Below are 17,543 nucleotides of genomic sequence, written 5' to 3' on the forward strand. Positions count from 1 at the left end.
CACGGTAGGCCTGCTGCACGCAGTAGCCACACACACACACACACACACACACACACACGGCAGGCCCGCCGCACGCAGTAGCCCCCCCCACACGGTAGGCCTGCTGCACGCAGTAGCCACACACACACACACACACACACACACACACACACACACACGGCAGGCCCGCCGCACGCAGTAGCCCCCCCCCATACACGGCAGGCCCGCCACACACAGTAGGCCCCCTTCCCCCCCATAGTAGGCCCACTACACGCACTAGCTGTTGCCACCATCATCTTTACTGACCCACACAACACAACTCCCCGCCCGTGGGACCTTGTCCGGGTCCCTCAGGCTCTGCCCCTCAGGTTTCCCCACAGTAACGTCGGGATGGCCGCACTTCCCTCCCAGGACCGTGACAATCGTGGTCTAGAACAGGGCCTGGCGCATCAAGAGCACCGTGGAATGCGTGATGTCATTACTACACTAAGGCGGGAGACGCCGCACGAGTGACTTCACCTCCGTTTCCCTGCCTGTAACAGCACCTACCTTCTGGAAATACTGCAAGGGACAAATAAACGGAACCCTATTTGCACGTTCCTACGCAAAGCCCTCGCACGTGGCAGGCCTGCTACAAACGTTATCTCACTATCCGCGACTCCTAATAACTATTTTTGAAAACAAAGAGGCGTTACCCGTCCTGCTGGATCCCAGGAAGGAGCTGGTTCTCCATGTTGCCGTAGCACAGGCTGCAGAGCAGCGGGGACAGCACGGAGCCCTGGGGGATCCCCCGGCACTGCACGTAGAGCCTAGAGAGAGGGAGACAGGAGGCCGCTGAGCACCGCGTCGAGCCGGCCACGACTCCATGTTGGTGGCGTTGGAGGTTTAAAGGGGGCTGTATTACCCGTAAGCTGGAGCCGGCGCCAGGGACATGGCCTACAGCCTCAAGAGAAGTCGGAGCTCTGGGCACAGGCGGCAGCGGGGGCAGCGGGGGCAGCGGCACCAGTGGCAGCAGCGGCACCAGCGGCACCAGAGGCAGCAGCGGCAGCGGCCACACCCCGACGAGCCTCGGCCGCCTCTCAATTGGTGGGGAGGGAAACAACCTCATTGGCTCAGAGCAGGGGTGAAAGGGTCGGCCCTTGGACACCCCCCAGAGGTGGCGAGGGGCGAAGCGCTTCCTGTGGGGGCGGGTCTGCTGCCTGCTCTCTGCTGCCCCCTCTGGCACGTTCGTGTTTACGCAGGGGGATGCCCAAGGGTAACCGCAGCGAGATTTGGGGGCATGACTCGTCCTCATACCCACAAGACAATTTCTCTTGCCTTCTCAGGAACACGTTTGCCTCAGTTTCCTCATCTGTAAAATGGGGGTAACAACAGCACCGACCCAGCAGGATGGTTCTGAAGATCAGGCGAGATAATTACTAAACGCTTAGCAATGTCAGCCCCGTGGCAGGGGCTTCATCCAAATCTTTGCTGCTGTGATGACTGGCAGCATGACCCTGGGCGAGTCACCTCCCCTCTGTCCACCTAAGTACCCTCCCCTGTACGGACGGTGACAGCAGTCCCTGCCTCCCAGGGCCCTCACGGGGATCCAGTGAGATAACTGTAAAGACAGCAGCATGGTGCCTAGCACACAGCATCACGTAATGTTGGCTGTTATTATCACTACTCTCCGTAAATTAAAACTCTGAGGTAACACCTCATACCTGTCAGACTGGGGATGTGGGAAAACAGGGGCACTAAAGCACTCTTGTGGAACTGCGCTGATCCAACCATTCTGGAGAAAATTTGGAACTTTACCCAAAGGGCTACAAAACTATGCACACACCTTGATCCAGCAATAGCACTTGTAGGGCTGTACCCCAAAGAGATCATAAAAACAGGAAAAGGACCACATGTACAAAAATTTTGTGGTGGCCAAAAACTGGAAACGGCTGAACAAGTTGTGGTATATGAATGTGCTATAAGAAATGATGAACAGGCAGACTTCAGAGAGGCCTGGAAGGACATATATGAACCGATGCTGAGTGAAAGGAGCGGAACCTGGAGAACCCTGGACACAGGCAACAGTGTGCGATAACCGACTGACAGACTTAGCTCTTCTCAGCAACGCAAGGATCTCAAACAACTCCAACAGGCTCAGGATGGAAAATACCATCAAAATCCAGAGAAAGAACTTGGGCATCTGAATGCGGGTGGAAGTACAGGATTGGCTCTCCTTTTCCTTTGTTGTCTTGTTTTGTTTCTTCTTTCTGGTGCTTTTTCCCGTTAGTTCTAATTCTTCTTTATATCATGACTAATGTAAAAATATGTTTAGTATGAATGTATAAGTAGAGCCTATATCAGTTTACACACCGTCTTGGGGAGGGGAGAGAAAAAAACGGGGGAGAAAATTTAAAACTCAAAATCTTATGGAAGTGAATGTTGAAAATTTAAAATAAATTACTTAAAAAAAAACCCAAAAAGGCAAAAAAAAAAAAAATGACAAGCAGGATGATTTCAGAAAACCTGGAGACACTTAACATGAACTGATACAAAGTGAAATGAACAGAACCAGGAGAATGTTGTGCACAGTAACAGCAATATTATTTGATGAAAAACTGTGAATGACTTAGCTCTTCTCAGTAATCCAATGATCTAAGACAGTCCCAAAGGACTAACAACGAACCATACTAGAAAAACAACTGATATTGTCTGAATACAGACTGAAGCATGATCTTTTTTCACTTCTTGTATTCAAGTCTTCTTGTGAAAAATGACTAACAGGGAAATGTCATATAATTGCACATGTATAACCTCTATCTGATTGCTTACTGTCTCAAGGAGGGGGCAAGGAGACAAGAGGGAGGGAGGGCGGGCTATAATTCAGAACTCAAAACCTTTTTTTTTAATGTTTAAAAATTGTTTAACATGTAATTGGGGAAAAAATAAAATACTACATATTTAAAAAGCTTAAGGCCTCCCCCCAAAATTATTACTACTACCTGTGTAACCTTGGACAAGTCACTTGGCATAATGCAGGGCACAGAGCAAAATTGTGGCTGTTATTAAGAAAATGGTTATATTTCAGGTCTAAAAGTGTCATTATTGGGAGTGGCTAATTGTCTAAATATCACACCGTGTGGGCACATTAATTTGTAAGTGGCTAGTTGTAGAGCTGGAAAATGTATCAGATGGGGGGTGGGGGGGTGGGGGCTCAAGAGATAGACAAGTAAAGGAAGGGTATTTCCCCTTCACAGGCTTCCCCTTAGGACCCTTAGAGAGTCTGATTGTAACTAAGTTGTGGTGGTCTCTCAGGGAACCCAGAGTGAGGACAGACAGGGAAGAGTGAGCCTAGTCAGGCCAGAGAGGAAGAGGGAGGTTCCCCTACCTCGGTGAGAGACGTAAAGTCCCTTTGTGCTGGGCACGTCAATGACCTTGACTGTGACTTCTTTTATGCTCTGGCGGCTGTGCGAGGATGTTTTGCTTATATTCTACCATACTGCCAATCTGACATATTACATTTGGCTCTTCCTGGTCCCTTATATCCAATCAATTACTAGAGTTCTTTTAATTCCACCTTCATGAGATCTCTCCCATTCATTCGCTCCTTGCTGTGCCTACTTCTAATCACCCTCATACTGTCCTTTATGACCACCGCTTAAAGCTGTTGCAATTACCTCCTAATAAGTATTCCCACCTCCATCATCCTCCTGTGCCAATCCATCTTTCATACTGCTGAAAGATATCTGTCTCAGACACAAAGATACAGTCATGTCTCTTCTCTCCTCAAAAATCTTCAGTGAATCCCAGCTGCCTACACAGAACAACATTCAATCTCCTCAGCCCACAACTCAAAGGCCTCCATGATCTAGGGCTACGACACACTTCTAGTCATTATCTCCTTTTCCCTTTCATGTACCACACACCCCAGTAAAACTGAACAATCTCCCCTATTCCCAAGAACCAACTGGGCTCTCATACCTCTATGTCTTTGCTTAAGACAGTTCCTATGCCTGCAATGCCCTCTTTACTGGTTTAATTGTTACCCATCCTACAAAAGCTTTTTCAAATACCACTTCCTTCAAGAAGCCTTCCCTGATTCCTCCCCTTTAAAAACAAACTTCCCTCTGAAACTTCACTCAACAGTTTCTCAACTTTATCATGCTCCTAGGGGCTATGCACAGGATCACAGAAACTTTTTCCCATATTTTCATTCAAAAAATGGTGGGAATAAAGGGATAAAGAAATTAGAGAAGAATCTCCGCCCTTATTGTCTTTCATTCGCTCTACTCATCCAGAGAACCACATCACAGCAAGAGTCACTGAAATCTGCTCCAAAGCTTGTATGTAATCTGCCCCCAACCTCATCTCACTAGGTGATTTTGTCTGTCTCCCCATTAGACTGTAAACCAGATGAGGGAGGCAGGGATTACATCTTATCTAAACTTGATAACTGCCTTAGCACAGCATACACAACAGGAACTTAATCAGTGTTTAGTGAATTTGCCTGCACTTCCTGAAAGGAAGTTCAGCAATTTGAATTTCTGAAACGATCTGCTAGGCGTGAAAAATTCATTAACTGAGAAATTTACAATGGAGACTTTCTCAGTGGGGAAGGTCAATGTGCCAGAGAGAAAGAGAGAGAGACAGAGAGTAAGAGAAAGAGAGAAAATGAAAGAGAGAGAGAGAGAAAAAGAGAGAGACTGAGAAATACGTAGCAGGGGAAGGTAGCAGGAGAAAGTACAAATAAATTTATAGTGACTGAAAGTGTTTTTATTTAGAATTTTCTTTCTCTTTAAGTTTCTTTTCCTAGCATGAGCACCTCTGAATTAAAGTTAGAAGGATAAAGCTCCAAAGTCTACTGCTCCAAAGTCTACCTGCAGATAAGTCATTCACCATTTCTCTAAGTCAATGGGTAAACTAAATGACGAAGTGCTCTTTGTCACTACTTAAATTTAACTTTTTATCTACTTCAGCAACAGTGACACATTTGGGCAAAAAGCATTCCTTAATAGAGTTTAGCAAAAGAGAAATACTTCAAGCTTTATTGTTTTACCTATATCAAGATCACTGCACAATCAGCTGTGAAGTGTACTCACGTTTTCAAAAACTATGTGAGCTCTTCCCAGTGGATGTGGTGGTTATTTCAAAGGAAAAAAGATAGATATAAAAATACATACAGAAATATGTGTATGTGGATGCGTACACGCACACACATACACACACACACACACACAGAAATATAAACTACCTAGGTAGATGTAGATATAAAACTATATATGTATATGCACACATACATATGGGTCAGCTAGGTGGCTCAGCAGACAGACTACTGAGCCTGAAGTCAGACAGACCTGAGTCCAGCCTCAGACTCTTACTAGCTATGTGGCCCTGGACAAGTCATTTAATCTCTGCCTGCCTCAGTTTTCTCACTTTTAAAATGAATATCATAAGAGCTACCTCCTAGGATTGTTGTGAGGATCAAAATGAGATAATATTTGAAAAGCACTTAGCATGGTGCCTGGCACCAAAGTGAATTAAATAAATATTTGTTCCCCCTCCTTTCTCTCATTTTACAAAAAAGGTAATTGAGGAGCAGAACAATAAGTGACTTGCCAGTGGTCACAGAACTAGCTAAGAGTCAAAGGTAGGGTTTGAACTTTGGTCTGGACTCCAGGTCAAGTACTCTACCTACTGTGTGTAGAGGTAAAGAGAACGAAAAGGCGAGGAAATAATCGCAGGAAAAGGTGCAGTGCCAACCAATGACTTAGACAGACTACCTGCCCTATCTGCTTCTTGTCTGCCACCCAGCTCACTATCTAAATGAAATTATGTCACAATGAAGTTTCTCTGACGGGACAGATCTCTCAAAAATGTCTGATTGTATCTTACTTGTTCTTGATCTTCAGGATGCTGTTATGAATCAAATGCAAAAAGAAAGTGAAGAGGTTCATACTGGTCTCATTTAAGGAAGAGCTCTGTAAAAACAAATTCAAACATAAACTAATTACCGTCAGAGACACAGGAGAGTTAGAGAATACAAGGGAAAGTCACATATGTGCTATAGTGGGGGGTTCTTAGCTGGGGTCTGAGAAATTTTTTTTTATATTTTGAGAACTGTAACTGTCATTTGGTCCCTCACAACACCAGGGAGGACAGTGCTACTGTATTTTACACATTTTTCCCTCATCTCACAGATGAGGAAAATCAGGCTAAGAGAAATTAAGTGATTTATCCAGGGTCACATGGAATAGGAGTTGTCTGAGGTATGATTTGAACTCAGGTCCCACGGGTCCTGAATTCTCCCATTCAGTGAGACAACCTTCTTTTAGCTTATCCCAGTCTTAGAACTGGGATGTTTCAGGCCAAGTCTCCAGCAGGGACAGCACTGTAGCTGTCCACTTGTACTAACCACTGCCATAAGCTCTGTTCATACAGATGTTAGAACTTGACCACATCTGCCCCATCCTGAGTATGGTTTGGGCCTTTGGAGTCCCATCCTCCTCCTCAGACACTATTTTGCCCCCTTGGTTGTCCCAGGCCGTCACTTCTGATACGCCATACCTTCTCCTACAGTTCCATTGGCTTTTGCTCATTTTTGCCACCAGTGTTATCCAAAAGACAAGACAGGGCTCCTCCCCATGACTTCTTCCTACGTTTTTTGTTACGAATGTTAGCCATTAACCTGAAGACCGCTCCCATTTCTGTGTTCTTGCACCCCTTACTAGTCTGTTGAAGCCTGTGGACTCCTGTCTCATATTAATATTTTTAAATACATAAAAGAAATTACTCTCTAATTTGAAAACATCCTTGCGTCCCCAAGGCTGGAAGCCTGCCCCTGAAAACAAAGGGGAATTTCAGATATTTGGGGACACTAGTGGCTTCCACCTTTCATTTGGTGTGGCATCTTTCCCACTGGCTTCTTCATGACTGACTGCAACAGCCCAAAACCCTTCCACCCAGGACCAGGTGTAGACCTGACATCCAAGCTCTTGCTGCCATGGGGCCTGCCTCTTCTCCTTTCTCTCCACCTTCATTTTTTGGCTACTTGGGATCTGAGCTTCCCCTTTTTAGGACCCATCCCCTACAAGAGGGAGAATCAGTACTGGTGGACTGCTAAACCTTTTCTTCTAGGTTTCTGTTCTCTGATGGCTAAAGTCAGACACAGCTTCTTCTACTCTACCACCCCTCAAATGGAGAGAGGGAACCAGCCACGTCCTAAGTGAGAGTTTTTCCTCCTTACTGACTTGAAAGTGAAGAGATGGGCTAAAGACAACGTCTACTTTCTCTGCCCTTCTTCTCAAGTTTTTGTACTTGGGATGAAGGGGAAAGACTCTCTATTACACTATTTTAAAAAATATTCGCTTAACCCCTCAGTGTCTGAGATGGATTCTGTCACCCTTCCTGTTAAATGAGATATTTGGCAAAGGGCTTAGCACAGTGCTGTGCACACAGTAGGTGCTACATAAACGCTTATTTCCTTCTCTAATGCAGTGGTGGTGGTGGTAATAGGGGATAGCAGTAGGTGATAGTAGCAGTAGTAGTAGTAATAAGTGGTGGTGGTAGTAGGTGATGTAATTGGTGGGGGTGGTAGATGATAGTAGTAATAATAGTAGGTAGTGTAACAGTATGTGATTATAATAGTAGTAGGTGGTGGTAGTAGTGAATAGTGGTGATAATAGGTACCAGTAGTAGTAGTAGGTGGTGATGGTGGTAGCAGTAGTAAGAGCAGCAGCAGTAGCAGCATTCATCACTAACCCATGTGCAGATTACATCCTCCTCCTGGTCAGTCTCTCCTCCCAGTTTTAGAGATAACAAGAGTCCAGCCTTCTTTCTACATCTCTACCCAGTCTTCTCTTGCACTGTCCCTCCATCTCACCTCTTAGAATAGAACCTGCTCCCAAATCTAGCCACAGCCCTTGCCTTTCTTCCCCCTTCCAGTCTCTCTCCCTCCTGCCTATGGCTTTGACCTTTATCAAACCATGCTCAAACCTCTTTCTCTAATCCAGGCTTTTCCTCTGAGCTTGAGATCCACATCTACAAATGCCTACAGGACATTTCAATGCAGGGGGGGTGTCAGAGGTATCTCATGTTCAATAAGTTTAAAACCAATATCATCGTTCCTTGCAGGGATGTCCTCTTCCTTCCTATTTTATTACTGATGTCAGAGATATATCATTCATCCCAGATGGTTCAAATTCAGGTCTTCTGACTCAAGTCCCATGCTGTCGCCTCTATGTGATGCTGTATATTTTACATATCAATGTTTCATTCCACTCTATCATACTAATTCACCTTTTATCCCTAAGTCTTGTCTCTTCAACCTCAAAACCATCTTTCAACCAACACTAAACATAATCTTCCCAATATGCAAGCTTGACCCTATCATTTTTTGACCTAAAGTATTCACTAATACTTATAAGATAAAATATGAACGCTTACATAGATATTCAAGGCTTCCTATAATTTGACTCTCACTTGCCTTTCTAGTCTTATCTCACACAACTACCAATCATAAAGAATGCTCATTTAACATTTAATGAATTCAACTGGTACACTGTGGGGTCTAGCCTCACTGGCCTAGTAAATAGTTGCTTCCAATCTCATCCTACCTCTTTCCTCATGTATGTGCATAACTATTACTGAAATTCTTCTCCAATCTCTCTGGGCTTAATATTCCTCTTCCATAAAGTAAGGAGACAGGATTTCAAGATCTCTCAAATGCTTTCCAATTCAAAGTGCCAAGAAATCTTCCTTAAGCCCTGAGCTAAGCTAGGAGTGATCCTCCCTTCGCAAATTCTCATCCCTCTCTCTATTTAATCACTCCTACACATAGCTGTGTTACAACTTCTTCCATACATGTCTTTAAAAATTTTTTTTTTTATTTTATTAACTGAAATAAAACAAGCATTTCCTACTGCATACATAGTTTGTACCCCAAATGAACCATAAGCTGTCCAAGGCCAAAGACTATGCCTTTCTTAATCACCCTCATTTTCATCCTCCTAGACTCCTCATTCTCACACACCTTACATATCTAATCACCTGACAATTCTACTGCCCCCCATCATTTTGCAGATGGAGCCTGTGTCTCCACTCACAGTCCCCACCTTGGTTCTAGCTTTCTTCATCTCTCACTTGGATTATTTACAACAGTCTCTTAGTTGGTCGACGGATCCAAGGCTCTCCATATCCATAAGTCCTCCTCCACAGCTACCAAAGTGATCTGCTTGAGCTCAGGTCTAAAGAAGGCACACCCCCATTCAATAAACTTCAGGGGCTCTGCGCACATCAAACCCTTCCAGCTTTGCCCCAACCTATCTCTTTCTAGCCTTATGGGCCACGATGCCCTTTTCTAAGTGCCACCTTCTTTGTGTTCATGAAAAGGGATGGAAAGGAATAAGCATTTATTAAGCTCCTACACCGTGCTGAGTGCTTTATGTATATTATCTCCTTTGGTCTTCCCAACAACCCTGGGAAGCAGGTACTATTTATATTCCCATTTTACAGCTGGGAAAACAGAAGCAGGAAGAGGTTAAGTGATTTTCCCAGGGTTATATAGCTAATAAGTGTCTAAAGCCCCATTTGAACTCAGGTCTTTCGGATTCCAGGTCCAGTACTCTACACACTATGACGCCACCTGGTGGCCGCATGATTCCTACAGCTGCCAGTACCACCCAAAATGACCATGTATTATTTTAGTATGTACATATACACCTACCTGTTGTCTCCCCCATTAGAATGTTAATTTCCTTGAGTGCAAAGACTATTTCATTTTTGTCTTTATACCCCCAATGACTAGCCCACAGAAGGTGCTTCATAAATACTTGTTAGTAGACTAATTCATCTGTTTCCCCAACACTTAAGTGCTTAACAATTGTTAGCTACATTGGATTGAATATGCATCACCTGTTCAACCACAATGGCATTCTGCAGGGAGGTAGTCTCTTGCAAATGTGCCACAAACTGGTTCATATAAGGCAAGGCATCCTTGTAAGTGTAAACCTAGGACAAAGAAGAAAGTGATCTTGGAGAACTTAATACAGAAAGAATCTGGGTTCCACAGTCTAGACCCAAAAAACATTACATAAGAAATTTCAAAAGAATCAAAACTCAGATGATAAAAATCAAAATATTTTCTTATAAACTTCAAGGATGATCCTAGGACAGGGGTGGGGTAACCTGAGGCCTCAAAGCCATATGTGGCCCTTTGACTGAATCCGAACTTCACAGAACAAATCCTTTGCCTCAAAGGCCACACCCAAGTACCTAGAAGGTTGATGTGGCCTTGACGCCACAAGTTCCCCATCCCTGCCCTACTAGAAGGTTTTTCTTCAAGCATCCCATATCCTTTGTAATAGCAGGAGTTCAAGAAATTCATGGTGGACCTAAGCTCTACTGTTTCTTCACCTCTATCTTTTACCAAGAACTAATTTTCTAAATTAAGAACCACATTTTAAAATTTCCAACAATACTGAATATATAACAAGATCCACTCAAATTCATCCCCTTTCATTCTCATTCTCTCTCTACTTCACTAATTAGTGGATATTAGTGGATACAACGGTATACTAGGAATCAGGAAGACCTAGGCCTAAGGGTCCTTAAGTATTTCTGTTACTGCTCACTCAAGTCTTGACAAAGATACTGCAGTGATCTGTCATTTCTGTCTCCAGCTCATTTCACAGATGAGAGAACAGAGGCAAACAGGGTTAAGTGACTTAGCTAGTAAGTGTCTGAAGCCACCTTTGAACTCAGGTTTTCCTGACTCCAGTCCCAAGGTTCTATCCACTGAGCCACCTAATTGCCTAGCTAGCTGTATTAACTTGGACAAGTGTCTCTGAGTCTTAATTTCTTCATCCATAAAATGCAGGTCAGCTGGATGGTCTGGGTCCCTTCCAATCTATGATTTTCTACACTTGAAGCAAGGATTAAAACTGTCAAAGGAGAATGTACCACAGACAGGCACATAATGACGAATAAATGGTCTACAACCTTGTAATAGTCTTATTACAATATAATTATATATTATAATAATATAAATATATCATAAATTATAATAATGTTACAATTACTATATATTACGTATAATACAACCTTCATAGTTCTGTGTAAGTAGAGTACAAAACTATAATAATAAGCATAATAATTAAACATAAGCAAAAATATAAATAATTGGCATTAGGTAGTGTCTTAGAGTTTGCAAAGTACAGTACATACGGTAGGTATCATTTAGGTCTTGCAATAACTCAGGGAGGTGAGTCCTACAAATATTATCCCCATTTTATAGATGAAGAAACTGAACAGAGGCTCAGAGACAGTCAGTGACTTTTCCATGGTAACACAGCCAGTGAGCATCCGAAGTAGGGCTGAAACCCAGCTGGCTTCATCCCAAGCCCATTTATCCACTGTGCCATGCCACCTCGCTAATCAAGAATGTCTCCACGTGCAATAGCGGTAAAGGAAAAGTTCTGTTTTTGTATCCTCTCCAAGTAGAGAAGTCTAAGCACACAAAAGATCAGAACGTCAGCAGTAAGGACAGCGAACGTTTGCCATACGTGTCTTTTAAAGGCTTTCTGGATGTTTCCGTGGGCATTCTTCTGGACTACAGCGTAACGTCTGATACAGTAGACTTTATTCTCTTCAGGTTTAATGATGCTGGAGATCACTTCGACAAGCTTGTCATGGGGGATGGTATCATAAGCACCCCTCAGGTCAGCCTGTGGAAGAACAAAGACTGGTTACAGATCTCCAAAAGGCAAAGGCCCGGGGTACTTCTGCAAGACAATGCAGATGTTTTCTTCTCAAGTTCTGGCAAATGTATTTCAATGTAACTGGTTCCCTTGGTAGTGCTATGTATTCTATTTTATGCATTTAAAAACATTCTACAAAGGGGTCCATAGGTTTTCCCATGCTGTCAAAGAGCTCTAGGACACCCACAAAAGGTGAAGAAGCCCTGCTTTCTATAATGGTCTGGAGTAGGGGTAGGGCAGGACAACTAAAATCAGCCTTGAAAATTAAGCTTGTTTCAGGATTTTACCATAATCAGCGATGGGAGTCAGAGTGATCTGATGGAAAGCGTTCTAAATTTGAAGTCAAGAGTTTGAACCCTGTCCCTGGCTAGTCATTTTTTACTTGTGACTCCAAGACAATCACAACCTCATCTGTACAATTTCCTGTAAGATTTATAAATGCACTTAACATAATTATTCTTTGGGGTCATGCAAGAAGGAAACATTTTAAAATGCTCAATATGACCCATGAACAAGTATTTATTAAGCACCTACTATGTACCAGGCAAATTAAGGAGAGGGTCTAGATTTATGATTTCATTCACATAGGTTACTCCTGGGGAAGGAAATGCCCTCTGCCAGTGCAGGTCAGCACCTGTCTCAGAGTTCACAGTCTCCAAGAACTGCCTAGACCAAGGAAAGGTTAAGTGATTTGCCTATGCAGGGCTACACAGTTCCAGTGTGTATCACAGAGGTAGATCTGAACCCAGGTCTTCCCAGTTCCCGGGCCAGTCCTCTACTCATAGAGCCAAAATACTTTCCAAATTAACACAAGCAAAAATTCTTTCTATGACTAAATTTAGCCAACTCCCAATTTATCTGTCTCTACTTCAAAATTTTACTTAAATACAAATATATTATAATTTATAATATTTATACATAATGTATTTTGTATATGCATATTTTATACATTATATATTGTATATATGTACTATGTATACATAATGTATACATCCACAAGTATATTATAATTTATTATATTTATATAATATATAATATAAATTACATGTAATCATATACTTTATAATATTTGCATATAATAATGTAATTTATAATATTTGCATTTTTTTCTATTTTAAGGGGAAAACCCAACAAGCATGCCAGACCTCCACTATCATACAAACTAAGGTAATTCCTGCGCTCAGAGAGTTTGCCTTCTAACAGAAGGATACAACTCATATAGAGGAGCAGCCTAGGGGCAGTCACAGGAATTGTGAGGGGAGGCGTGGTCCAGTTAAGTAGATAAGTCCTTTTTAGAGGAAATGGTAGTCTCAAGTACTCCCAAAGTAGGGCTAAGAAGGGGCCAAGGAGGAGAAGGTAAAGGGCCCTCCCTGGCTAGGTCATGGTAACTTGGCGGATAGAAGGAGAGGGACAAAAACTGTGAGCTGGGGCTGACTAGATATTCACCATAAAGTGAATTTATAATTTAGGATGAAATTTATACACCAAATTGCTGCCTACTCCACCACAGCTCTGTTTTTGAAGGTGGGTTATTATTCCCACATAGTGTGAGGCAAAGAGAGGAACAGTCCCATATCTATTATGTACAGAATTTCACAAGTATACAATTCCAACAGAATGCTCATTCCTCCCTCAACCTGAAAAGCATGTTATTCTGGAAATAGAGCCTGTCTTCCAAATACTTGCTGAATTAAATTCAGATTTTTCAACTGATCAAGAAAATTTATTTCCTTTCTTTCTGTACATTTCCCTTTGCTTTGGCACAGTCTTGTACTCACTCTTTTTCTCTTGGGAGCCAGTCTATTCTCAAATCCTGACAATTACTCCTTAAAAATGTTCCCCACATTCTCTACTGCCATCCATCCTTCAAACCCTACCCATCTTACTCCGAACTCTGGAAGCTGGACCGCTGTAACCCCTGAAACACTATGGTCAATATTCAAAGCCATTATCAGTCATCTTTCTAGTCTTATTCCTGGAGGGCTTAAAATGGCTTCACACTTCTTTATGCATCAGATTAGAGAAATCATCATCCATTTCCCCATCCTCCCCATGCATCTGGAGCCACCTTTCACTTAGATCCCTGACCACCCCTCTCTCCCTTCCTATAATCAAACCACTTAATCCCCTTTGGATTGCCTATGCTATTAAGACACAGTCATGTTACTGTCCCAGCTACGACTTAATGTTAAAATGTTTCTCACAATGCCAGCTTACCATCAGGTCTCCCATCTATCACTAATGCAGTTCCTGAAATCCTATTTTCACTGTGAAATCTTCTTAGATTAAAGGGAAGCAATAGTAGAATATTCCCTCATGACTCTTTATAAACACAAAAATTTCATCATCACTCATTTTACATTACCAATGTCATTATCTTACACTTGTATAAAATGTAGCAGCTGATCTTAACTATGTGCAGCACACGGATGCATGTGTACACAGCTTCTCAGAATTTAGTGTACTTTTGAGCTTATCAAAGCCTAAATTTGAGAGACGTTGTATATATTCAAATATTTCTAAGTTCTTACATATGTGTCACTGTGGTCCATGTTAGGGTAGAAGTCTCCTGAAGTTAGGGTCCATTTAATTCTTTGATTGGGATAGTTGGAAACCATTATAGGGGTAGCAGGGTGGGGCAGTGGATAGAGCACCAGCTTCAGAGTCAGGAGGGTCTTTGTTCAAATCTGGCCTCAGACACTTGACACTCCACACCTGTGTGACCCTGGGCAAGTCACTTAACCCAGATTGCCTAACCGCCCCCCCCCCCAAAAAAATAAATAATAAAAAGACTAGCATTGTAACTTCTACAGAAAGTCTTTCCTGATATTTCCAGGGGCAAGTGTCCTATACCTCAAAGATTTACTTGGCATTTGTTCTGCACACACTTATATGTATATGTATTGTCTTCCCCAGCAGAACTGAAGACAGGAAATACTTCGCTGGGTCTTCATATTCCCACCTCTCAGCATAATCACCCTAGGGAAAAAAGACTAACCTTCACAAAGTAAAAGTTGGAAACTTTGTCCTTGGATTGACGCACTCTGAGCACAAACTGCCGCCATTCTTTATAAATGCCATCAATCCCAAACAAGGAAGACCCCAAGATATCAGGATTGAGGGTCCGCTCGTAATTCAGAACACTGAACAGGTTTTTAAGCTGGCCATTAAAGCACCTTATCTAAAGGGGGAAAAAGAGGAGAACTGGTTAAAAATATTTAAAATGATCTATTGCAAATGGCCCCAGGACCCTCTTCTCAATATCTAAGCACATAGCCCAGAGGTAGAGGTGAGGGGGGGAGGGGTACAGGAACAAACTCCCCAATTTTTAAGGAAAAATTAACAGCTATCCTACAAATATTATTCTCAAAAATGAAGAAAGCACTCTGTCAAACTCCTTTTACATGAGAAATATATGGTTCTAATACCCAAACCAGGAAAAAAATAAAGCAAAGACAACTACATACCACTATCATTAATGACATCAATTTTAAAGTTTAAATAAAATCCTGAAAAAAATTACTCTCCTCTAAATCAATCTTGAGGACCATGATAGATTTATACCAGAAATACAAGATTCAACATTAGGAAAATAATAATCATAGTTAATTAAAACAAACCCAAAACCACCCAAAACTGTATCAATAGATTCAGGAAAACATCTGACAAAAGCACAACACCAGTTAATACTATAAACAAAACAACCCTACAAAACGTAAGCACAGAAAAATCCACCCAAAACCCAAAGCAAGCGTGATAAATATGACAATGATAATGGCGTTTATACAGAACTTTAGGGTTTACGAAGTGGCTTTACACATGTTACTTCATTTTATCCTCACAACAATGCAATAGAGATACAGTAGAAACTTCTCCAAATAAATACAGGACTAAAGCAAAGACGCCCCTTGTCCCCAATATTATCTGATATAATTCTAGAAATACTAACAATACCAACAAGAAAAAAGGCATAAAAACAGGCAAAGAGGAGATAAAACAGTATTTGCTGATGATATGATGATTTACACAGAAAATCCTGAGGCATCAGCAAGAAACTGTCGGAGAAAATAAAAAGGTTCAGCCACGTTGTACGCTACAGAAGAAACCCACAAAAATACCAACTGCATCTCTATAACACAAAATCCAGCAGGCAGTAACAGAAAGAGAAGTCCAAGTTAAGGACAAAATGCACAAAACACCTAGGAATGAATCTACCCAAGAAAACCTAATACGTAGATTCAATTACAAAACACTACAGAAAGAAATAAAGAACACCTTAAATAGCTGGAGGAATATTCAGTGCTCATGGCATAGCCAGGCTAATATAATAAAAATGACATTCTTACAGTTACTTATAGATTTAATTCTATACCAATCAAACTACCAAAGGGATTACTTACAGAAAGAGAGAACTGCTGGAAAAACTAGAAAGCAGTTGGGAAGAAACTTAGAGCAACAAGTTAAACCATATGCTACAAAAACATTAAAAATGAATGTCACTTGAATATTAGAGATCTTACATAAAAATTAAAAGATAAGCCCGTCATACACCTTCCACATTTATAGAGAAGAATTCTTAACCAAATAAAACATAAAACCAATTACAAAAGTTAAAACAGATCATTTTGATTACATGAAATTGGAGTTTGTGCACGAACAAAAATGAACAAATCTAGGATAAGAAGTTCAAAAAAAAATCAGAAAATTCAGTTATTCAGAAAAAAATGTATAAAATATTGCTAATAGAGGTTTGACAGTCAAGATATGTATATAAATAACAGAAATATGTAAGATTAAAAAGTCATTCCCTAGAGGCAAACAGTCAAATGAAATGAAGAATTCTCAAAAGAAATTGCAAACCATTAATAACATGAAGGAATGCTCCAAATCACTCATAAGAGAAATGTTAAGTCCAAATGACTATGCCCAGTAAATTGGTAAAAATGACAAAAAACAGGAATGTTGGAAGGTCCACAGAAGGGCAGGTACATTAATGAAATGTTCATAGAGCTAAGAATTAGTAAAATCATTGTGGAAAGTGATATGTAATTATGGAAACAAAAGAACTAAAATGTCCATACACTTTCCCCCAAAGACTCCAGAGCTAGCGAAATACTCCAAGAAGGTCAAATACAAAAAGAAAAGTTCAATACATACCAAAATATTTCTAGCAGATTTTTTTCTAAGTAGCAGAGAACTGGAAACAAAGCAAGTGCCCTTTTTTTGAGAAAAGATTAAACAACCATGGCCCATGAATGAACTGGAACACGCTGTGTCTTAACAAACAAATATGATGAATGCAAAACAGCATGGAAAGACTTCTATGAATTGACTCAAAATGAAGGTAAGTAGAGGGAGAAAACATACATGATTGCTGTTGTTCTTCTTCTGTCATTTTTGTCATGTCTGCCTGACCCCATTTGGGATTTTCTTGGCAAAGATACTGGAGTGGTTTGCCATTTCCTTCTCCTGCTCATTTTACAGATGAGGAAATTGAGGCAAACAGATTAAATGACCTGTCCAGGGTCATAGTGTTAATAAGTTGTTAGGTATGATGGTGGATTTGAACTCAGGAAAGTAAGTCTTCCTGACTCTAAGCTGACTTGAGCCACCTGCCTCACACAATGAATACAATACTATAAAAAGAAATGACAACCACCACAGTCATAACCAAATGATGTGAAATTATTAAGAACAAGGTTTGACCCCAAAGAAGGGCTATGAGAAGACACCTTCCCTGCTTCTTTGCAGAAGGTGTCCATGGTTATGGAATATTGCATATACTGTAATTTTTTTCCTGATGTGCTGATTGGCCTTAATTAAAAAAAAAAA

General features: G+C 41.4%; 1 protein-coding gene across 8 annotated transcripts in view; it reads right to left on the reverse strand.

Annotated features, from left to right (window-relative positions):
* Nucleotides 1-17,543, reverse strand: part of TERT (telomerase reverse transcriptase) — a 53,343-nt gene that overhangs the window by 23,787 nt on the left and 12,013 nt on the right. For 7 of the 8 annotated variants that reach the window (XR_011966233.1, XR_011966235.1, XR_011966234.1 and 4 more), the window contains exons 5-9: nucleotides 14,710-14,892; nucleotides 11,517-11,678; nucleotides 9,868-9,963; nucleotides 5,851-5,936; nucleotides 675-788 (exon numbers count right to left, since the gene is read on the reverse strand). Coding sequence is in view for 5 of the 8 variants with exons in the window: in XM_072605359.1 (XP_072461460.1) it covers nucleotides 675-788; nucleotides 5,851-5,936; nucleotides 9,868-9,963; nucleotides 11,517-11,678; nucleotides 14,710-14,892 (641 nt within the window). In the remaining 3 variants the exon portion in view is untranslated. The remainder of the gene's footprint in view (nucleotides 1-674; nucleotides 789-5,850; nucleotides 5,937-9,867; nucleotides 9,964-11,516; nucleotides 11,679-14,709; nucleotides 14,893-17,543) is intronic. The other variant, XM_072605357.1, reaches the window with a different exon arrangement.

This window comes from Notamacropus eugenii, chromosome 4, assembly GCF_028372415.1.
Source record: "Notamacropus eugenii isolate mMacEug1 chromosome 4, mMacEug1.pri_v2, whole genome shotgun sequence".
Classification (NCBI taxonomy): domain Eukaryota; kingdom Metazoa; phylum Chordata; class Mammalia; order Diprotodontia; family Macropodidae; genus Notamacropus; species Notamacropus eugenii.